Here is a 23,615-nt window from a genome sequence, read left to right on the forward strand (position 1 = left end):
GCTATCATTATAACAGATATAGAAAGAGTTGTTCATATATTCTTAGCAAATTGTTGGTATCAGTCATTTAAAAAAATGTTTTTGAATAAAAAGATACTTAAGAATATTTAAAAAGCATTTATAGTGAATTAATTTAAAAAGAAAAATGATCCCCGATTTTTTATTAAGTTTTGATTATTTCTACCAGTCTTCTTAAATTAAGGTATATTCTATTCCTATTTCTAATTATCACTAAAATAACAGACAACTTTAAGCTTATGAGATGAGGCAAGATTTTCAAGAGCTTCCCAGATGTGTACATAAGAAATAGTGCTGCTTTAGAACCAATGGTTGGTTTGGAAATGGCCCTTTAATTAATAATGGAAAGCCCATTAGTCATTTTCCTGACATTCTGACTGGAGACACTGCACACCCTCTCTACAGATCACTTGCTCCAAATGCTGTTTTAATAAGACTTTAGTCTATCATGATTGGGTAATGTTAACAAAGATGTTAGCTTCACTGGGGGAAAACTCAAAAATCAAAACAACACAAAATCAAAAACTATTATTCTAGAGGAGGAGGGAGAGAAAAGGTCAGAGAATGGTAACTACATAAATAATAGGCTAAATTTTTTCATTCTTAAGAAACCCGTTTAACTACTTTAGTCAATTAATATTATTACTGGGGGAAAAAGGAGATGCTATAGATATAGGACACTTCTGTGCTGATAACGGGTGTGGCACAGCTGCCCAGGCTTGAAAGAGGCCCTCCACTGGGGGTTGACTGGACTGCCCTTACATTTCCTGGATGATACTGAGGTTACGCCTACCTCATCTATATGGATGGACCTAAAAGAAGGTGTGGCGGTTCTAGCTGAGATAACATGGAGAGGGGGTGCAAAGCTTTATGTGAAAATATAATTTCAATGTATTCAAGAAATAGTTGTGCCCACTAAGTACAAGGCACTGAACTAGATAATAAACAAAATACAGACTTATTCTTAGAGTCTATAGTAAGTATATAAGAATAAAACATTAGAAAAATATAAGAAATTCATTTTCTTGTCAGAAAATGTGTTGGTATGAGAATAAATCCTGTTATTAAACATGATTAAATATTTATACAAAGAGTATACACACAGAGAAGGATTTACAGCCATGAACTTAAAATAACTTACTTCTATATTTTATAATATTACAGAATTAACTTAAATACCTCTATGAATTCCAAGATATGTTCAGCAGAGTGATGGCCTTCATATTCATGAACATTGGACTGGTTGAACACCACTGTTGTTGGATAAGCCTGAATGTTATACTGTTAAGAATGAGAAGACAAATTAACATGGCTTTATACATTTAACCAGTTTGTTTCAAATTTATAACCAGTTTTGCCGAAACCAGTTTAGCTCAGTGGTAGAGCGTCAGTCTGCGGACTGAAAGGTCCCAGGTTCGATTCCGATCAAGGGCATGTGCATTGATTGTGGGCACATCCCCAGTAGGGTGTGTGCAAAAGGCTGCAAAAGGCAGCAAGAGGCAGCTGGTCGATGTTTCTCTCTCTCCGACGTTTCTAGCTCTCTATCTCTCTCCCTTCCTCTCTGTAAAAAAATCAATAAAATATATTAAAAAAATTTATAACCAGTTTGCCTTTAAGTAATACGATTTAAAAGACCCATTGCTAAATTGCTGGTGACTAAAAAATTTTAGCCTAGACAAAATTTGCAAAAGAATTGGAATCACAATTGTACTGATGAATACCTAATCCTTATTTACAGGTACCGCCTACTACATCCTATCTAATAAAAGGGTAAAATGCAAATTAACTGTCACTCTGTCACAAAGATGGTGGCGCCCAGTCCTCTCGGCCCTGCAGGAGTCCCCTCATCCCCGGGGGAAGGTAGCTGCTGAGAGTGGCCTGGCAGAATGCTTGCTTTGTTGCCATGGAGGGCCTCTGGACCGTGAAGGTCCTCTGGGCAGCAGGCGTGGAGTGGCCAGGCCCTGCAGAAAGCTACTGGTGCACAGATTCGTGCCCAGGGCTACTAGTAAGACATAAAATCCATAGGCATCAAATACAAGGGAGTACGGATAATTATGAGCTTGGTCCCTTTTTACTCCCCTGAACTTAATTTAAATGAACATTTTTAATGTTTGGTGCGTTTCTTCTTTTGTGATATCTGTAAACTTTAAAAAAATTTGATTTATTGTCTTTAAATATTCTGGCTTTGTCAGTTTTATGTGCAGCCTGTTCCCTTAACTTTATAGTGTCTCTTTGGTAACAGTTTTTACATTTAATGTAGTCAAATTCATTCATATTCATTGATTTTTATATTTAGTTTTAGTGTGTGGAGAAATTAGTCCTCACACAGAAGTCATAAAAAACATTTCATCCTACATTCACTTCCATTTATCTTTTTAAAAGTTTTAGTTTTTATAAATTTTGATTTAAAATACAAAAACAGAACAATAAAGTCTCATGCACTCTTGGGACTACAACAATCATTTACCCAAAGGCTTTTTAATTTATTTTTAATATGTTTTATTATTTAGAGAGAGGAAGGGAGAGACAGAAGCATTGAGAAGAGAGAAGCACTGATTGGCTGCCTTCTGCATGTCCCCTACTGAGGATCAAGGCTGAAACTTAAGCATGTGCCCTGAACAGGAATCAAACTGTGATCTCTTGGTTCATGAGACAACACTCAACCACTGAGCCACTGTGACCAGGCCTCATGGCTACTTTTAATTTCTCTATACTTCCTCCCACTCTACCCTACTCCAAGATTAAAGATAATTCCAGATGACTTATCATTTCATTCAGAAATATTTCAGTATATTAAAAACATATATTTCCCAAAATATAACCACATTATCATTTTCATATATAAAAATTAACAATTCCTAAAAATCATTAGATATCCTATCAGTTTAAATTTCCTCAGTTTGCTCTTTGTTTTTGCAGTTGGGTTTGCTTAAACTGCATCCACAGGAAGACTAAAGTTACATTTGAATGGCATGTCTTCTAAGTCTTTAATCTTCTTCCCCTTTTAATAAATGTGTCCAATAAACTGGGTCTTTGTCTTATAAAGTCCTCTACATGCTGGGATTTGCAAATTGCACACCCATGTTGTCACTTAATCTGTCCTTCAATACATTAATAGAGCCGATGACTTCATTTAAATTTTTTCCAAGAATATTTTATAGGGGGCATTGTATACTTTCATCATGAGGTATATTAATTTCTAGTACTTTTTAAAAGTGAAGAGTGAAAATTAACTTAATATCTTATTCATTTTAATTTCCTTCTACTAGCTATCCAATTACAAGGAAAGCCAAAGAATAAAGCTATCGACTGCCAAAAGGAAATATTAAGTTAAAAAATATAAAGATCTTAAATAATTTAAAAATCATATATTTTATCAAGTCAACTAAATATTTTTGAGTTTAATAAATAAGTCTATATCTACACTTAACTACATATACTATATTTTAATCCATAATTTGTTGAAGTTATTGGTTTAAACAATTACTATTCTAAATGTAGATGTATTTTTGAAAAGGTTATTTTAATATCAGATTAATTAAAAAACACTTTTAATACTTTGCCTTACCATGTTACAAAGTCCCTCATGAACTGTACAATCTAGTGTACCAAATTTAAGCTGACCATAAAGATGCTTTGATGCTTTTCGCAACTCTGGCAATAAAGCTCGACATGGTGGACACCACTACAAAAGAAAAAATATTCATAAGTACTGAGCCAAATAAAATGAATAACAAAAACTTACATAATTTTTCCAACAAGCAATTTAAAAAAGACAAACGACACTTAGTTGCAAATCTTATGCTTGTATATACTTAATCCTTAGAGGGAAGTACATCAGTGCTCTCTTAGATACAATATGTGGTTGTAGCCAAACCGTATCCATGATTCAAGGTTATCTAGAAAATGTCTTTTTGCTGTAACAAAAGAAAATCTGACAATATTCAATTTTGACAGATAAAAATAACTTACAGGGGCAAAGAAATCAACAAGCCATGGTTCTTTGTCATTGGCAGGAAAATTTTGAGGTCCAAGTGTGGTAACATGAGAATGAACACTTTCTTTGGCAAAGGCAAGTATATCATAGAGAATCTTCTTCCCTTTGAAATTGAGTAAGAGAAAAGTTAAAATCCATATTCTGCCTTTTATCTATAAAAACACGTTTGTACGGAAATTAATATATTAGTAAATAATACAAGAATAAACTCTGTTTCATATACTCACAAGTATAAACCTACCCACCCCTGTATTTGGAAGAGCAAGAAGGAATGATTACAATGCAGGAGGAAGAAAAATTTTATATGGAGGCACAGAGGTGTGGAAGAACATATTTTCATGGATCCACAAGTAGCTGGAGCTACATTTGGAAGGGTACAGATGAGGCTGAAAGAGCCATCAGAGGCAGATTGTGAATGTATATTGTTAATTTACCAACCATTCTTGGTGCTGGAAATAAGAGTGGTAAGCAAAACAGACAAAGTCATTGCTTCTATGCTAAGAAATCTGAACTTTATTTTAAAAGAAATCAGCAGTCAAGGCAGAAAAGTGACATGAGAATGTTTTAGATATTCTAGGGTCGTGGTCAGCAAACTGTGACTCGTGAACCACATGCAGCTCTTTGGCCCCTTGAGTGTGGCTCTTCCACAAAATACCACGGTGTGGGTGAGTCTATTTTGAAGAAGTGGCATTAGAAGAAGTTTAAGGTTAAAAAATTTGGCTCTCAAAAGAAATCTCAACATTGCCAACCACTATTCTAGGGCAATAAATGCAAATAAAACCAATAACCAACAATAAAGAAGAAAGGCTATGAAATGGAAAACTATCAGAGGATGATATAGTACATGATGGATCTGTGCTGGAGTTCTTTTCCTAGCCTTACAAAGGGTTTAGCATTCTGGAGAAACGGCTACACGTAGACGATTAAGGATGAAAGATAGTTTTGAAAGGCACTGGGGGTCAGAGGAGCTTCAGCTAAAAGGAACTAAAGACACTTACCTTGACCAAGGACTGGTGCTTTTATTCTAACACAATTTGTCCCAAGGCAAGGTGGAAATAAACACTTCAAAGGGTAAGTTATCAAAGGATACAGAAGCATTATCAGTTTGGGGAATAGCCTACAGCTGTTCAGGTGTTTGGCCAACAGGAGCAATAAAATGCCCTGAGCTGTCTGGCAGCTAACAATAATCCTATTCAGGTTTGGGGGAAGTGCCTTAGCCTTTTCCAACAGGTAAATTACTTATGTGGCTCACCCTTGTTGAGCCCCCCAAGTCCCATCAACCTTTTGACGGAACTCTTGTAATTATTACATGGTGGAGTTGGTTCTCTGGCAGATCTGAAATAAGGCAGCAAGCACAGAAATGAAGAGGAGTCATAAATATTTCAGAGGTAAAAAAAAGAACAGAACTCCATTATTAAAACCTGGTCATTTCTAGCACTTTAAGGAGGTAGCATTTAGTGAACTATAAGCCTACGCTTTGGAGACAATTGTATTTGAATACAAAATCTACTTGACCAATTACTGGTTTTTGCCATAGGCAAAGTTACTTAGCCTTTCTGAGCCTCAATTTTCTCCCTTGCAGGACTGTTGTGAAGATAAAAAATGAAAATACGTAAGTATGCAAAATCTTTAGAAAAATGTTTGCCATAAAAAAGTACAGAATAAACAGTCGTTCCTACTGGTTACCTTGCCAAGCAAGCCTTTGTTCACACAGTTCCTATGGCCTAAAGCAGGCGTCTTCAAACTACGGCCCGCGGGCCACATGCGGCCCGCAGAGGAGTCTGATCCGGCCCGCCAGGTTTTTTGGGCAGTGAGCGCAGCTGAGGTGTTACAGTAGGAATTAGTAGTTCATATAGTCCGGCCCTCCAGCTCTCTGAGGGACCGTGATCTGGCCCCCATTTTAAAAAGTTTGAGGACTCCTGGCCTAAAGGGACTCACTTCTCATTCTTCTGTATTTGCTTTGGGAAACTGAGCATTCAAATGCCACCTGAATTCAAATATCACCTCTTAACTTATACTATGCAAAAGTCTCTTTGATTTTATTAATTTATACATAATGACTATTACATTGTTTTTCATATTTGCTTATAGATCTCTTTCTTCTCACTTGTACTAGAGATTTTAAGCTTCTTGACAGTCAAGTCCATGTCTTACAACTTTGCATTCCTAACACCTAACACAGGCACAATGTTAGTATCTGTTATTCACTGTGATAGTTAGTAGTTTGCTTGTCTCTTGCTACATTTCACCTTTTCAGGAGAGAGACTGTGATGCATCCCAAACCCTAGGAACTGGAACTTTGCTTACATGAATGTAGAGCTGCAGTCCCAAACAAGCTGTAATGTAATTATAAATTATATTATAAATGTGATTATAAATTCAAGGAAGATGACAAAGCAGTCAATGGAGATGCTTGGTAGTCTAGTGGAGGAAACATCTAAAAGAATGTCTGAAAATTACTCATAATGGTTGAGATGCTACATTTGGTAAACTGGAATGAACACTATAGATGCTACTTTGGTCAACAAGCAAGATCCTTAAATTCCCCCCTAGCCTAACCTGTCACAACAGTTCTTGCTGAAACACTGATCAACAGTCAAGAGTATAAAATAACTAAACATAGTTAAAAATGTCTTTCCTCACAAGAAACAAATTTATTAAGATAAATTATACATGTGTCCATATAATACAAGGTAAAAAATAAAATTAAAAATTATAGTCAAACCTTGTTTCATTGGGCTTTGCTTTATTGCGTATCACAGATGTTGTTTTAAAAGTATATTAATTTATAGATTTCAGAGAAAAGAGAGAGAGAGAGAAACATTAATGATGAGAATCATCAATTGGCTGCTTCTTGCATGCCCCACTCTGGGGATTTGAGGCCGCAACCCAGGCAATGTGCCCTGACCGGGAATCAAACCGTGACCTCCTGGATCATCGGTCTCTGCTCAACAACCACTGAGCCATGCTGGCCAGGCACAGATGTTGCATTTTTTTTTAAAAATACATATTTTATTGATTTTTTACAGAGAGGAAGAGAGAGGGATAGAGAGTTAGAAACATAGATGAGAGAGAATCATCGATCAGCTGCCTCTTGCACACCCCCTACTGGGGATGTGCCCACAACCAAGGTACACGCCCTTGACCAGAATCGAACCCGGGACCTTTCAGTCCGCAGGCCGACGCTCTATCCACTGAGCCAAACTGGTCCTGGCAGATGTTGCATTTTTACAAAATGAAGGCAAGAACCTCCAACAATCAAAAAGGTTTCAATTTTTTTTTTTATTGTGGTGATCGGGAACCCAACCCACAATATCTCTATGCCTGTACTATTTGAAAATGAGGTTACATTTTTATCATTTTTTTCTCCTTACCATGATGAATTTCATATTCTTTGGTTCCTCGTCCTTTAAATACTGCTAGACATGGTTGAAAAACATAGAGATTGCTACAGATATCTGGTGCAGAAGAACAGTCAAACTTGCCAATCTAAAGCAGAAAGAGAAAGTTTAATTAGATGAAAATGAAATCTTATCCAATCAATTAAACATTCATAAGGGTAATCACAAAATGACATTGCTTTAACAAGTTTCTAAACAGAAGTTAATAGGCTATAAATAAGAGAGATAAAAATAATTTACATTTAACACTAAAACACACACACACACACACACACACACACACACACACACACAAAAAAAAACTCCCAGAAAGTTAACAAACCTGACAAGAAATTTCCAAGATAATATAAAGTTTAAGAAAGCCACCCTTCTAAAAATGTAGAGAATATTTATATAATCTTGAGGTGGGGAGAAAGAAACCTTTTCATGTGAGACCCCAGAAGCAGATAATAAAGAAAAAGGCTGACATTTTCATACATTGTGGAAGAAAACCAGTTATTTAAAATATAACTTCATGTATTAAATTAATAAGAAAACATAGTAGCAGAAAGCTGGGCAGAAGACATTTTTCTTACTTGAATATGTTCATTTTTAAGTAGAGTCTTTAGTTTCTTCAACTCAGGATCATTTGAATTTCCATTTTTTCCAAAATGAAAAAATAAGAGCCATCGATGATGAGCCAAACGATCCTTAAAAGTAATTTAAAAAGTTAAAAAGAAATGTGAGACAGGAAGTAAATATTTCTGAGTTCTAATATTTCTTTTTATTTTCTTATAGTTAATTTTAATAATCCTAACTATTACTTCAAAATAATGTCAAAAATTCAGGCACATCCATATTTTATTTTGTAGTTTATTTGGGATAATGCCATGTAAATCAATTATATAAGATTACGGAAGGATAAAAGTCACTACATTTTAAAATGTTAAAGTAGACAATTGATTCTACTATAAGTATTTCAGAAGCTGCTTCTTAATTACTCACTGAATAATATAAATAGTTCTGTAAGCAAGAACATAAAGTTTCAAATCGGATCCAAAGTGGCTTTGTGATCAAAATCTTGCTTTTATGACATTCCTGAAGCCCTTTAGGACTGGTTAAGTTTTTTTTTGTTTTTTTTTAAAAATATATTTTATTGATTTTACACAGAGGAATTGAGAAGGACAGAGTTAGAAACATCGATGGGAGAGAAACATCGACCAGCCGCCTCTTGCACACCCCCCACAGGGGATGTGCCCGCAACCAAGGTACATACCCTTGACCGGAATCGTAACCGGGACCTTTCAGTCCGCAGGCCGACGCTCTATCCACTGAGCCAAACCGGTCCCGGCAGGACTGGTTAAGTTTTACAAAACTACAGATCCTCCCTGTGCCACCAGCAGCTCCAGCAACTGGAGTTTAACCTAAAATTGACTGATATATAATCCTTTGAAACTACTACGTACTTTCTCTCTAGTGATGAATAAATCAAATGTTGGCTAAACTATTAAGACTTGAAATGTTAGCAATGTTATTTATCATTATAAAAATATTACCTCTAGTGTGTCTGCCGAAAGTAGTTCAAAATCTGGAAGATTATGCATTATTTCCAAATATATTTCTTTAGCATCCAATGAATTAAGAAACTAGAATAAGAGAATCATATTGTAATTTTTTTTAAGTCAACATCCATCTACTTTAGTGTCTTTTTTGTTGTTGTTTCCACAGAAGAACTTTTAAGGAAAAAAGTCACAGAAGTTAAATAGTTTTCAGGCTGTTTATTCTAAATGTTATCTTTAAAAAAAAAAGTATTATATTTTGGCAATTATTAAAAATTGTATAACTGGGTTGTTGTTTTTAAAAAAAAGTTATGTAAGACAAATTTCATTATTAGGTGTTTTGTTGCCTGGACTTGTCCATTAACTGTTCTGTGTGTTCTACAATAATCCCCACCACATCCTGGAGTAACTGCATCATGAGGAAAGTGCTATCTTATGTTCAGTTCAATGTTAATGCTAACCATGTTTCATACAGGACGCCAATGTTTTACCCATTATTTAAGAATTGTTAAAACACTAGAGAGTATTTGATGATCCATGACACTTCATACCCCAATCAATAATCAATAGGAATTAAGAACTTATAACTAGAAAATGAAAAGGCACATTATAGAGGTTTTTAGAAATAATGTTCAAAAAACCAAACTACCTATGAGTTTTGCAGAGTAAATTTATACTGGTAAAGATCTTATTTTAAATGTGTTTTAGATCTAGGTCTCATTTAAAACACAAACAAATAACTGAAGAAGCCACACCTTCCTTCTAACACATCTCCTTTACTTCTGCCCATATTTCATCCTTAGCATATTTTTCTCACAGAACTATCCGGTGGCCTAATTCTCAATGAAGCAGCTGTTACTATAATAAAGAGTGCAGCAGTAGAATGCAGTCTGGAGTGGAGGGCAGAGACCTAGGCCACAGAAAAAACCGAAGAGTTGTCAGCACCAAGTCCTAATTGTATGCACACCTAAGCAGAGATCTGGAAGGATAGTCACCAAAATTTGACGGTACTGGTCTATTGGTAATTTGGTTTCAGTGAATTTTACATCTTTTTTTTAAACATTTCTTTACTATATATAAATTTCTGTAATGAATATGTCTGTTTATCAACATCAAAAAAAGAATTTACAGAAAAGAAAATTAAGAAAGTTAATTTTTTATTTGAGTCTTTTCTTTTGGAGTTTCTTAGAAACTTGTCTGATATCTCATTATTTATATCTCAACTCCTTGATAACTAGCTTGACCCTCAATTTCTTCATTCTTAAAAGTAGAGAGTGAACCATACCAGTAGACCTCTGCGCTGAGTTTACACCAGAATCTAACAGGTGCTTAAAAAAATAAATACTGGGTTCCAGCCAAACCGACCAATGACCTGTATTTTAACATCAGAAAATATATAAATAAATGGAAACTAATGAAAATTCATTTAACCTAAGAATGTATTCCATACCTTTGGGGTTTGAAAATATTAATATAATAGTTTATATCAGTTAAAAATAATTCTTATAACAGACTTTATAAACGGAAGAATGTATTAAACAGAATCCCAGAAATTAAATTTGTTCTAGATTATTAAACGTTCCAAATTCAGATGATATAAACTGATTCATTTTCTTATTCTTTGATTACAAACAACATATTTAAGTGTGTGCATTCAAAGAAATAAAAATGAGTCATACCAAAACACTGCTTTTCTCTTTGTCATTTAAAGTGGCTCCAGGAGGAAAATAGGCGGTAGAACTTGTTGTTATATCCAAACTTGTACAAAGGTTGGCCTGGGTGGCACAGTCCATCCATCCTACATTAACAAGACCATCCTAAAATAGAAAGAAAAAACAATAAAAACAAAGGCCAAATGGAAGACCAAGTTTCCCCACAAAGGGAGCTTCAACAACAAAGTATCAAAAACAAAGACTACTTACCCAAACATTGTATGATGCGAGCTAACTAAATAACAAAATAACAAACAAAACAATGAAGTTTGGAAATGATAAAAACACTGATATATAACGCTGGTTAAAAAAGACTTCATAATTAAAGAATACTTAGTAGTGAACGACAATGAAAGCACCACATGCCAAAATGACTGAAAACAGTTCATTATTAGAAACCTACAACTATGACTACATTTATCAGAAAATAAGAAAGGTTACAAATAAGCAAGTTAAATGTTCAAAAAACTACCAAAGACAATATCTAGAATCCATTTTTAAATGTGTGTGTGTGGTGTTTTTTTATTTTTTGACATGGCTATATGCTAGTAGTCTTACAAAATAATTCGTGCTTACCAACATGCCACTAAGCCTGAGACGTGTCTGTGAAGTCAAACAATCTGGAAGGAAAAAAATAGCTCTTTTGAGTGTATACCTCCATTGCCTTTTCACAAAGCTATCATGCTGATTCTAAGGCAGTTATTTGAGCTCTATTGGTAAATACTGAAATCTTTATTCACTAGATAACTGCTGCGGTCAAAGTTTCATTCTACATACACATTACCACTCTCACTCACTCATTCTTTTATTCCCCTTAGATACCTAGGATTTCCAGCTAAAGAGAAAAGGGGTAATTTTCTCTCAAGCATTCCTTTAGGATCTGACTCTCAAATTTCTCTGATCAATAATTCCCTTTACCTTAGATATCTCACAACTGTGGAGAAATAACATGTAATAAACTTTTTTTAAATAAAAATTATGTAAAAAATCCTTAAAATAAGATAAAATAGCCTCTTCATTATTTTTATAAAAGTTCTGTAAATATAAATACTAACACTAAATGAGATAACTTTGAAGGGAGCCTATAGCATCACAGAGCCTACAGAGATATGTAGAATCTCTAATTTTAAGAGTTTTTTTCATGTGTAAATAAATGGACAAAAATTTGTACATTAGGCCAAAATGAATAAACTCCTCAAGGATGGACTAAATTTAAGGGTGATTTTATTTTCAAGGCAATACCTCCTTAACATGGCAGCATAAAGACTATGAGATTAAGTTTCAGGAAAAGATTCATGTTGGGATTAAACATATGAAAAAATATTAATGAATCAGAGTATTTCTTTTCTTTTAAAATATTTTTATTGATTCCAGAGAGAAAGGGAGAGTGAGGTAGAGACAGAAACATCAATGACAAGAGATGGATTGGCTGCCTCCTGTATATCCCCTACTGGGGATGGAGCCAGCAACCTGAGCATGTGGCCTGACCTGGAATCAAACTGTGACCTAGTTCATAGGTCAACACTCAACCACTGAGCCATGCCAAGGGCTGAATTAGAATATTTTGTAATACTGGGACCAATTTTTAACCAATCAAATTGCTTAAATACATTTTACAGTTTGTGGTTTGACAGGTAGGGTATTTTCACCTTAATCTACAGAGGGAAAGGTTCCTATAAATAGGAAGTTGTCATCTTCAAAAATATAAGGTAAACATGTACACATATTTATATGTATAAGTATGAGGTAAAGTCAATAACTCCAAAAATTATTATTTTGAGAGGACTGTATCTGTAAATGACTATTTTTGCAAACTGATAAATATGTACATCTGTGACTATCTGAACATACCATTTACTGTAAATATAATTAGGCTGAAAATTTGCCCACTGAACAGAAACCATAAACAATACTTTAAAAACTTTTTATGTGTAAAATAGAAATAAAAATATTTCTTAAGTAAAAAATTACAACCTTGTATATAAATTGTAGTTTGAAGTGAACAATCAATTATAGTAGCATACTCAAGATAGTCACCTAGTCTAAGGGTACATACTTCCAGTTATAAGATTAGCAAGTCTTGAGGATCTAATGTACAACATATAATGATTATAGCTAACAATAGTTTACTATATGCTTGAAAGTTGCTCAGAGAGTACATCATGGCAATTATTTAACAAGATGGAGATGGTAGCTAATGCTACGGTGGTAATCATTTTGTTAAATGTATCAAATCAACATGTTGAACACCTTCAAGTTACACAATGCTATTTAATTATATCTTAATAAAGCTGAAAAAGTAAAAAAAGATTGTCATTTAAAAATTATATGTCACAGTCTCTTCATAATAAAATAATGAATAACTTACCTCCTCCTTCGGAACAAAACGTTATCAGCCAGCCAATACCAGAGGCAAAAGCAGTTTGTATGGCATTAACAAAATTTCCTTAAAAGAAAATAAAGCAAATTTCTGATCACTTGTTAATAATGAAAACAGTTTTCTAAATGCTTTTTTCCCCTCTCCTAATTTCACCCTCTTCCAATCCATTCTGAGTAGAGAGGATTTTCTAAAAATGAGTTTGTAAAATTCATTCACCAGTGCTCCATTTTTTCCCCAACACATAAAATGTAAATTCATTATTTCACCAGGAAGCTCAAATTGGTAATATCTACCCCATCAGCCAGCCATATTCCTTCCCATGCATTACACATCCTCCTGTTAAGAGTCATGAAATACTGCCAGTTCCCCAAATTTTGCTACTGTTCCTGAATGTAAAGACCATTGGAAAACAAATATATTTACATTACAATTCATTAACAGTAGCAAAATTACAGTTACGAAGTAGCAACGAAATAATTTTATGGTTGGAGGTCACCACAACATGAGAACTGTATTAAAGTGTTGAGGCATTAGAAAGGTTGAGAAATGCTGCTCTAGCCCCACCTCACATCTATTTCCCATATCTTAATTGCTTTAGTTTCTGTACACATACAATTCATTTGTTAAATGCCTACTATTTAGTAGTGGTCAGAACAAAAGACACAATTCCCTTCTAAAAGCATCAAAAAAGTACTTTAAAATTTTAATATTATGACCAAAATATTAATACTGCCGCTGAAAAACTTAAAATATAAATTTCAAAGTATCCTTAAAAATCAAGCAAATTAAGAAAATAAAATTACCTGCCCACAATTCTGTCACAGTGCTTCTGACATGCTGCATGGCAAAGCTCACTAAACTGTCCTTTGATCTGTCACCATGGTATTTCACTGCAGCCTATTGTTTTTTTTAATAAAAAGGGAAATATGCTTACTTTTTCTTTTAAAAACGCCACTATAAAGAATACTTTTGATTCTACATTATTTTAAAAAATACAGTAAGATGTCTCTTAACATACAACGTATTTCCAACTGATATGCTGAAAATCTTGATTGTATAGAATTCAAGGAAGACATTTTTAATATTATTTATGATTTTTGTTTCAGTTTTATCACTTAAAACTGGGGGGAAAAAGGACATCAGAATTTTATATTCAATGAGACAATACCTGAAAATACTCTGTAAACTATAAAGTAGAATATGCATATTGGTTATACTATGTTAAGAAACAGAAATTGGCGAACATTTAATTTTGAAAGTCATCATTTGACCATTTAATTATGTGGATTGAACTGCCCAGGTCCACTTATACTTGGAATTTTTCAAATGGCCCAGTTTTTAACTGTCTGATGTTCAAACTACTGTGAAGGGTCGACTGGAGATTGGGAATTTGTGTATGCAGACCGCTCACTTGAGTTACACACATTTAAAAAAAAATTTGTTTTTGTTTTATTGATATCAGAGAGGAAGGGAGAGGGAGAGAGAAACATCAATGATGAGAATCATGGACCAGCTGCCACCTGCACATCTCCTACTGGGGATGGGCATGTGCCCTAACCAGGAATCAAACCATGACCTGTGGTTCATAGGTCGACACTCAACCACTGAGCCACACCAGTCAGGCTTCGCATTTTTTTTATAGGTGCCACTAACCTCTATGTTATTATTCCAAGTCAACTGTAATGGTATCTAAAAGTATTTGTAATACTCAAAATGTTCATTATGACTAGAGATGGGTTAGTACCTAAAATAAAACTTAAATATCAAAGCATTCTATAAGTTCTCATACTGTACTTTCTCTAGTATTTTCCTTATCATAAAGTTCCCCAAGTTTAAAAAATGCTAACTTTATCCCTTACCATTCCAGACCTAAATATGAAGAGGCTGGGATAACTGTTCACTCCTTTCATTCGGCAAAGCATTCTATCATCGCCACAGTTAACGGCTCCAATTCGAAGTAACCCATCCACTTCCTTAGCAAAGTCTCTCCACTACGAGAAAAAAGGAAACAACTATTTCTCTGGACACTTCTCTTGAGCATTCTTCAAGCTATAAATACTTAAAAGACTATTTTTAGCAAATAAAACCACAAATATGTGAACATACATAATCACTACTGATAGATAAAATTGCCATTAATAGGAAAATTCCAATATATTAAAAAACTCAAATAACAGATCAATTAGAAATAGTAAAACTTTAGTAATTGGGATGTAAAAAATACATACCGTAGGAGCTAAGTCATGGCAGTGTGAACAGCCTGCGGAGTAGAAGTTCACAAACCACAGCTCTCCAGAATTAACAGCAGCATCTGAAAGTATATGAAACCAAAACAACTTAGAACTAGTCACTGAGGTTTGTGCATAGTTGGGTTAAAAATTTTTTGTTGAGATCAGAAAGAAAGTCATACATCTTTCATACTGCCTTCACCAATAACTTTCTGTACAATTTTTTTCTGTAAGAAAATGTACTTCAACTGTCAAATAATACCTTTTTAAAGAAACTCTTCGAAGCCATACTTGTGCAAGCAGCAGCCTCGAACTGCTTGATACCATCTCACCATGAAGCTGTAAAAAGAAAGGAAGCAACACCCAAAGCTCATGGATGAGAGAAATGAAGAAAACAGTAAGAGAATGAACTGAGTTTTAAGCTCTTTTCCTATCTGCAGCATAAGGTAAACATGGAGCCAATCAATTCTGACAGTTATTTCAAATTCTGAAAGAATGGAATAAGAGGTCTATTTGATGTAGTAAGGACTCTGGGATTCAATTTAATCTTTGCCTTCAAACATTTCCCGTGAAAAACTGCCATTATTTGAAAAGTATCAAGATTTTTAACAATTCAAAAAAAATACTTATTTTGTAAAATAATAGATTTGCACACCACATAATGTCTAGCCAACAATATATTATACATTATAATTACTAGGAGCCCAGCACGTGATTCGAAATAGCTCAGCAGCAACCACCCTCAAGTCGCTGGTCCAGCCCTGTCTCCCTCCCCGGGCCCTGCCTCCCTCTCCAGCCCCTGAAGCAGCAGTGGCCTCTGCGGATCAGGACCTCCCCAGTGCAGGCAGGCAGAGGCCCTGCCACCCTGCCCCTGACACTGCGTGTACAACCTCCTCCTGTTGGGTCAACCCATTACAGCATCCCAGTTAATTAGCATATTTTCTATTTTTCATATATATAGTAATTTTATGTAAGTCAACATTTATTCATCTAAAATTTTTAACAATGTAACATTTATAAGATAAAAAGGTGAAGACAATTTGCTTTTGTCTAAAGTTTTCATGTAATTCCACATCAAAATCAGTGAATTTTTAAATAAAGTTTCATAGTTATAGGAAGTATATTAAGACATCAAAACATGCATACTATTGTGTAACTGATTTAGGTTAATTAGTAAAATGTGCAGGACTCAATATTTACCTACATTTCAATTACAAGACACAAAAACCTATGAGAAGAACAGTTTAACACCATACATTATAGACAAGGTGTATAATTTAGAATTTTATCAATTGTTCTTTGGCCTTTTGCATGATTTGTATTACACTGCATATACAATTTCGTTTTAGGATCTTTTTCACTTAACATAATCTAAAATGTTGTAAAAATATTTTAATAATATAAAAAATAATGATGTAGAATAAAATTATCTTGGTTATAATTTCAAATGTGTCAATCATACACAAACACACATGCATAGATGTTTCAATTCATATGAGGCATAGAGGTTTCATTTCATATGATGCTGTAAAATGTGAGGAATAATTGTAGCTATTGCACAGTGAAGTCATTAAAGTTCATTAAGACAACGGAAGGAAAGTTGATTATAACTGTATACCATAAACTTACCAAATTCTCTTCTCTCCAATGTTATGATTTCAGGATCATCATCATAAATACCTACATTAAAAGTACATAAAAATTATAAAATTAAAACTTCATCATAAAAGTAAATTGCCACACTTAAAATAGATTACTTACTTTTGTTTTAATCATCAAAAACCAGATTACTAAACCTCAAAGTTGAAAAATATGCAACAAACTGAGAGACCAAGAGTACACAAAACCGCTGGTGATACCTTTAAAGAGTGATCGAGATATTAAGTTTCTGATTTAGATTGTCATAGGTGTGTGTGTTTGTTGGGTTCCCAATATTCACAAAATTTTATCTTCACTGCAAATTCCTATTATTTTTTAAAAACTTTTTCTTTTAAAATAGTTGTACAGACTCTCATTTATCTTTTCCCCAAGCTTCCCCTAGTTAACATGTTATATAATTTTAGAACAATATCCAAACCAGGAAATTGGCACTGGTACATTACTGTTAACTAGACTACAGTCCTCATTTATTTTTTCAGTTATATGTTTTTAATAAGTGGCATCATTTAAAATTATATTCTATGGCTGAAAGTTTTATAATTAAAATATTTACAGAGGTAGAGACAAACTTATTAAGTAAATATAAATTTTTATTTACAATAAAAATCAATGCAATAAAATTTCTCACTATTATGAAACATCCAAATAATACTAGTGATGGATATAGACCAAGGGTCAGCAAACTTTTTTTATAGAGGCCAGTTGGTAACTATTTCAGGCTTTGTGGGAAATATAATTTCTGTCACGACTACTCAATCCTGCACCTGAAGTGTGAAAGCAGCCACGGATAACGCATAAATAAATGAACCTAACTGTTTGGGCATAGCTCAGAAATACTGTGTTTTGGTTCCAGACCACAATAAAGGCAGGATCAAAGGCAGGTGTAATCTTTTTGCTGGTGGACGGTCTTGCCTTTAATTTGTAAAAAAACGCAAGACCTGTGAATCCCAATGAGATGAGGTATGCCTGTATTCAATAAAACTTTACAAAAATAGGTGGCAGGCTAGATTTAGACTGTGAAATGTAAATTGCTGACACCTGAAATAGGCTATCATGCTGTAGTGATATACCTGAAAATAATACTTTGAAAAGAAAGTTAGTCTTAAGAAACATATATAATAGTTATAAATTGAAAATAGTCTTTAGTTGAATATAAAGGCATACTTCAATTCTTAGCCTACATTTGAGGTTAATGATTTACGAGAAATATTAGGTACTTGAAAGTTCCCTCTTGCCTTGATACCTGCTTATTCTCACTTTCCTTTGATTTAAAAAAAATACATATATATATATATATATATATATATATATATATACACATACATACATATATATATATTTTATTTCAGAGAGGAATGGAGAGGGAGAGAAACATCAATGATGAGAGAGTCACTGATTGGCTGCTTCCTACACAGCCCTCGGTGGGGATTGAACCCACAACCTGGCATGTGCCCTGTGGGGAAATCAAACTGTGACTCCCTGGTTCATAGGTCGACACTCAACCACTGAGCCATGCCAGCTGGGCTTTCCCTTGATTTTTTAAACTTGTTTACCATCTCTGCTCTTGTCTCATTTCTTATTCCTGTCAACACTGTACAACATTCAAGATGGCATTTCTACTGAAGTGACCACTATTAAACTTAAAAGAAACTATTAATAGCTTTTCTTGGAAAATATGATGCTTGTTCTAAAAATCTTGAAAAGCTTCAATATTTAACTTCTAATGTAAGTATTTTTAAATTAAAGAGCAAACCTTATTTTACAAATATTTAACAAGATTGTGATCCAAATACCTTCATATTTGTTCAGCTACCACCTGATTTTTCTTTTGAATTACACTCCTGTTACATTAAAAAGAGTCAAGGCAAAACGTATTAACTACATAAGCTACGTGATGAAACAAAATTAATTTTCTAAATTTATCCAAATAAAAAACAATCATTTCATAAGGTATATTATCTTACCAAAATCATAACGATAAAAATTCCAGCTTTCATACTGGCCTCCTTCTTGATTATCTGCAAGTCCCTTTTCTCCGTATTTGTCATACTTTTTCCGCAGATCTTCATCTTTGAGTACTTCATACGCTCTATTTATTTTTAAAAAATCACTATGTGCATTTGGGTTATTCTATTAAAAAATATTAGATATAACACTTATTTCAGATATATAATCAAGTATCTTCAGAATCTATATCTAAATTTAATTTAATCCCAAGGTTTTTGGGAGAACAGATATTCAAATAAGGAGTAGTAGTACAATATGAAGTGGGTTATCATGGGTGGAAATAAAGAAGGATTTTTAAAGAATGTGAATCTTTTTTAAAAAATATATATATTTTATTAATTTTTTACAGAGAGGAAGGGAGAGGGAAAGTTAGAAACAACGAGAGAGGAACATTGATCAGCTGCCTCCTGCACACCCCCAACTGGGGATGTGCCTGCAACCAAGGTACATGCCCTTGACCAGAATCGAACCCGGGACCTTTCAGTCCGCAGGCCAAAGCTCTACCCATTGAGCCAAAAACAGTTTCGGCAAGAATGTGAATCTTAAAAGTATAAGAAAAATGAGAACTGATGCCTCAAAAGTCTGATAGATGTGATTATACAATGTAAGTCATTACTTCCAAGAAATGCAACTGAGAAAAGGCCAACTTATGAACCCTTGAAAATCCTTTGTATTGTTAGGTATTATCTGTTGCCCCTAACACAATTACAAAGAAATTTGTAGGTTATTTTGCCATTTGAGGCAAAACTAATATATTAACTAAATAAAAAGTACGTGCCCCAATTCATCAGATAATTACTAATAAATAAAAACTAGTATCAGAGTAACAATTTAAAACTGGATTGGAAATAGTCCTTATTTGTTACTGGTTCAATAATTAGTTTTTGAAGAATGCTTTCATCCAAATAATACTTACTTGTAGATCAACCATTTTTCATATGGAAATAAACAAAAAAAATCGCATTCTGAAATTTCTAAGAAAAATAAAAATCCTATAAATAGAACACAGTCCAGCCAGTAGAGCTCAGTGGATTTAGCATTGGCCTCCACTCCAGGAAGTCACCAGTGTGACTCCCTTGTCAAGGCACAGACCAGGACTGGATTTCAGGCTGATTCCCAGCAGGGGGTATACAGGAAGCAGCTGATAAGATGTTTCTCTCCATCCCCCTTTCTCTCTATCTAAAAATCAATAAAAACATGTTAAAATAGCAGAATACAGATTCTGGGGAAAGATTACCAAGTAATGAGAGTTTTAGAAAAATACTGATTCTAGTGCTCAGCTTAATGCCACCAAAATAAAATAATCCTTTAAAAAATTCTATCTAGAAAATAGAAAATTAGAACCCCTCTCTCTCCTTGATGAGTATCAAACCTCAACAAAATTAATTAGGTGAATTATAGACATATAAGAATTAAAATTAATTCAGTTTTGAAAGATTACATTATGGGACACGTAAGCAAATATTTATTATTAGAATTAACTGGAGTTGGCTGTTCTCAAGTTTTACTTAAAATACTTCCTGACTCTGGCCTTAAACTTGTGTATGGGAGAAAATAGTGAAATAGTAACAGCATGCTATTAATAGCATGCCATTTTTACCAAGACATACTCTCTAACTTCTAAGAAAATAATTTTTTTTTTACTGTTTTAAAATACTTGATCTTGTCGGGACTGGTTTGGCTCAATGGATAGAGCATCGGCTTGGGGACTGAAAGGTCCCGGGTTCGATTCCGGTCAAGGGCATGTACCTTGGTTACGGGCAGATCCCCAGTAGGGGGTGTGCAAGAGGCAGCTGATCAATGACTCTCTCTCATCGATGTTTCTAACTCTCTATCTCTCTCCCTTCCTCTCTGTACAAAATCAATAAAATATTAAAAAAAAAAAATACTTGATCTTACCCTACTAAGAAAACTACTTTGCAGACACTGTCTGCTTTGGAATTAACATCTGTAATAGAACTTTTGGAAATTTAGTTTTCAAATTAAGAGGTAATTGCATTTTTGGTACTGACATGTCTTTATATTGTTCTAAACAGACTTTTGCTTACTATGTTTTTAATATATAAGTTGAATTACAATTTTTAACATGTGATTGTTCTTAAGCATTTTGAGCACATATGATTTAAGTAGATATCCCAAGTTACTAATATACATTAACGAGACTGTTAAAAAAAAAAATTTTACCTACCGGGTTTTTATCAGGATGAAGCTTCAATGCTAACTTCTTGAAAGCTTGTCTTATTTCTCTACTGCTTGCAGTTTTGGATACTCCAAGTAAACTGTAAAAATCCTGATCTGTGTCCACTAACACAGCCATATACACTATTAGAAAGCAGAGAATGACCCTTTTCAAGTCTCTAACCCGGTCATCTTTATTTAACCAGACTCCCATTCTTTTTCTTATACAAGTTCTGATTTAAGTGAACATTAATACACACTGCTGGTTCCGGGCGATAGAACATGCAAGGTCAAGAACCTCTGTCCACATTACTCCACGGGTGACTCAAGGATCATAACATTGTCTTCCAAATGTTAATCTAAAGGGAGAAAACCAAGCAGTTAAAATACATTAAAAAACAACAACCCCAAACCCAGCAATAACACTACTCATTCAATAACGTGGTCAGCGATACAATCTCCATTAAAGAGTGAAGCAGAGGGAGTATCCCGGGATCTATTATTTTGGGGCCCCTTTTTGCTGCTTCCACATCCAGGTATCCAGATTGGTGAAATCACCCAAGAGACAGCAGGCACAAAGTGAAAGCTAGTGTGTGGTTATAGCTAGCCAGGACATTTTATAAACTCAGCAATTTGTTCTGTTCAGCACCAGAATACAAGGAGGGGTAGGGGTGGGGTGGAGAGGGAGAGCGGGGTAACCAGGGCACCGTTTCCTTCCTTCTACCCAGCTCTAAGCTTTGCCCTTTTGTAATACCACTTCCTTTTTGGCTACTTCTTCGCATCTTTAAAGCTATCCGGTTTTCATTTTAATCAGATTTCACTTGTAGGGAACAGCCTTTGGGTGCGGGAGGGGGACTGGAAAGAAGGACAGGTACCTTCCAGCGGGTCTGTGTTTCCATATACCCCTTCTACAAAAGGCAGTGGCTTTTTACTGCTCTGACAGACAACTTACATAGCAGGCCGTTTTCCCAGAAGGTGCTCACATGACATATAAGCAGAAACTATTTTACAAAAGTAGGAGAAGAACCCCAAGCTAACGGTGTAACTTGATTGCCAAGTCTCCGTTTGGCAGAAACACAAATAAAAGAAGGGAATCAGCTATATCGACATGCTCACCTGTGTCGGAGGGAAAAATGAGGTCAGATCACATGGAAAAGTGTATAAACTTTGCTTCCAGAGATCTTATCATGCTTAGAAAAAAAAGCTAACTTTCCTAAGCATCCTCAGGATCTCCCTGCATTGAATCCTAAATGTCCATGTATAGTTTTTGTCCTAACCTGTACATCATTCCTAATCCCTCCTCTTCATGCCACCAAAAGACACCTTTGTAAAATACAGTGAGGTTTACGTACTAATAAATATCCACACGGGAACACACGGAGGAAAAAAGCGGAGAACACGCTCTCCGACCTCAGCCCGGCGGGTGTGTGCCGCGGGGCGCGGGGCGCGGGGCGCGGCAGCCCCCGCCCCGGACGGCAGGCGGACAGAGGGGGAGATGGAGACAATAGGTTCCAGGGACGGTCCCCCGTGGCCGGCGTGCGGAGCCTCCGCCAGAAAAGGCAGGAAGGAGCCCGAGTCACGGACGCTAACGGGAGGACCTGGAACAAGAAGGGGGAACGGCTGGCGGGGAGGAAGGCGGCGGAGGCAATAGTATGGAGGCAGACGGGGAGCAAGAACACAGTGACCCGGCCGCCGCCGGGCGACGAGGGTTCAAATCCCGGCGCGCACGGCCGTTCCGCCCTCCCTCCCGAGCGGCCCAGCCGGCCCGTGCCCACCTCGGCGCTGCGGGGTGGCCTCCACAGCTGCTCCCCGTCCTCAGCCCCCTCGGCTGGTCCTCCCGGCCGGGCGCCGCGGTGCTGGGCGTGCGGAGGGAGGCGCGCCCTCTCGGACCGCCGGCCGCCGGCTCGGGACGGGGAGGGTGCGCCGCGCGGGGAGCTGCGCGCAGCCACCTTCCGCCGGCTCCGCACGCCAGGCTCCGGGCGGGGGCGGAGCCCGCGGCGCGGGGCACTGTGGGAAGGCGGGGACGGCTCGGCCCGGGCGGACCCGCCCCAGGCCTGGGGCGGCGGCGGCTGGGCGGGGAGGGCGGTGTGTACTTAGGTTGACGTGGCGGTCGGCGCGGAATCCGGCTCCGGTTCCAACCCGGAGTTGAGGGACACGCTGTCTAACCGCAAAGTGCACGCCTCTCCCCGCACTCGTGGGACTGGCGCTGCCGGGGGCGGGGGGGGGGGGGTGGAGGGGGCCGGGCGGACGCAGGACAGCGGGGGCCGCCCCTTCCGGCGCCCGTTGCTATGGTAACAGGGAAACTCAAAGGGCCATCTGGGATTGCCATTTCCCTGTGATCCCCTTCTTAAAGGGAAGGCAGGGCTGCAGTGGATTGTTTTGGTGGGTGGGCAGAAGGGAAATTTTGCAAAATAAATAAATAAATAAATAAAAAAGGAAAGCTTAGGCCCTGGCTGGGTTGCTCAGTTGGTTAGAGCTTTGCTCCTATACATCAAAG

General features: G+C 36.1%; 1 protein-coding gene across 4 annotated transcripts in view; it reads right to left on the reverse strand.

Annotated features, from left to right (window-relative positions):
* DNAJC10 (DnaJ heat shock protein family (Hsp40) member C10) overlaps positions 1-23,114 on the reverse strand; it is a 33,875-nt gene extending 10,761 nt beyond the window's left edge. Inside the window, exons 1-16 of one of the 4 annotated variants that reach the window (XM_036421440.2) lie at positions 22,894-23,113; positions 21,129-21,477; positions 18,898-19,063; positions 16,904-16,954; positions 15,275-15,357; positions 14,906-15,037; positions 13,850-13,943; positions 13,035-13,112; positions 11,243-11,286; positions 10,634-10,771; positions 8,952-9,041; positions 7,992-8,105; positions 7,390-7,504; positions 3,991-4,118; positions 3,587-3,703; positions 1,198-1,299 (exon numbers count right to left, since the gene is read on the reverse strand). In XM_036421440.2, the coding sequence (XP_036277333.1) occupies positions 1,198-1,299; positions 3,587-3,703; positions 3,991-4,118; positions 7,390-7,504; positions 7,992-8,105; positions 8,952-9,041; positions 10,634-10,771; positions 11,243-11,286; positions 13,035-13,112; positions 13,850-13,943; positions 14,906-15,037; positions 15,275-15,357; positions 16,904-16,954; positions 18,898-19,063; positions 21,129-21,332 (1,656 nt within the window). In that variant the 5' untranslated portion in view covers positions 21,333-21,477; positions 22,894-23,113. Of the gene's footprint in view, positions 1-1,197; positions 1,300-3,586; positions 3,704-3,990; positions 4,119-7,389; positions 7,505-7,991; positions 8,106-8,951; positions 9,042-10,633; positions 10,772-11,242; positions 11,287-13,034; positions 13,113-13,849; positions 13,944-14,905; positions 15,038-15,274; positions 15,358-16,903; positions 16,955-18,897; positions 19,064-21,128; positions 21,478-22,893 lie in introns of those variants that run through there. The other 3 variants (XM_036421441.2, XM_036421442.2, XM_045575281.1) reach the window with 3 other exon arrangements.
* Positions 23,115-23,615: the final 501 nt, after the last annotated feature.

The sequence above is a fragment of the Pipistrellus kuhlii genome, unplaced genomic scaffold (assembly GCF_014108245.1).
Source record: "Pipistrellus kuhlii isolate mPipKuh1 unplaced genomic scaffold, mPipKuh1.p scaffold_m20_p_7, whole genome shotgun sequence".
Classification (NCBI taxonomy): Eukaryota; Metazoa; Chordata; class Mammalia; order Chiroptera; family Vespertilionidae; genus Pipistrellus; species Pipistrellus kuhlii.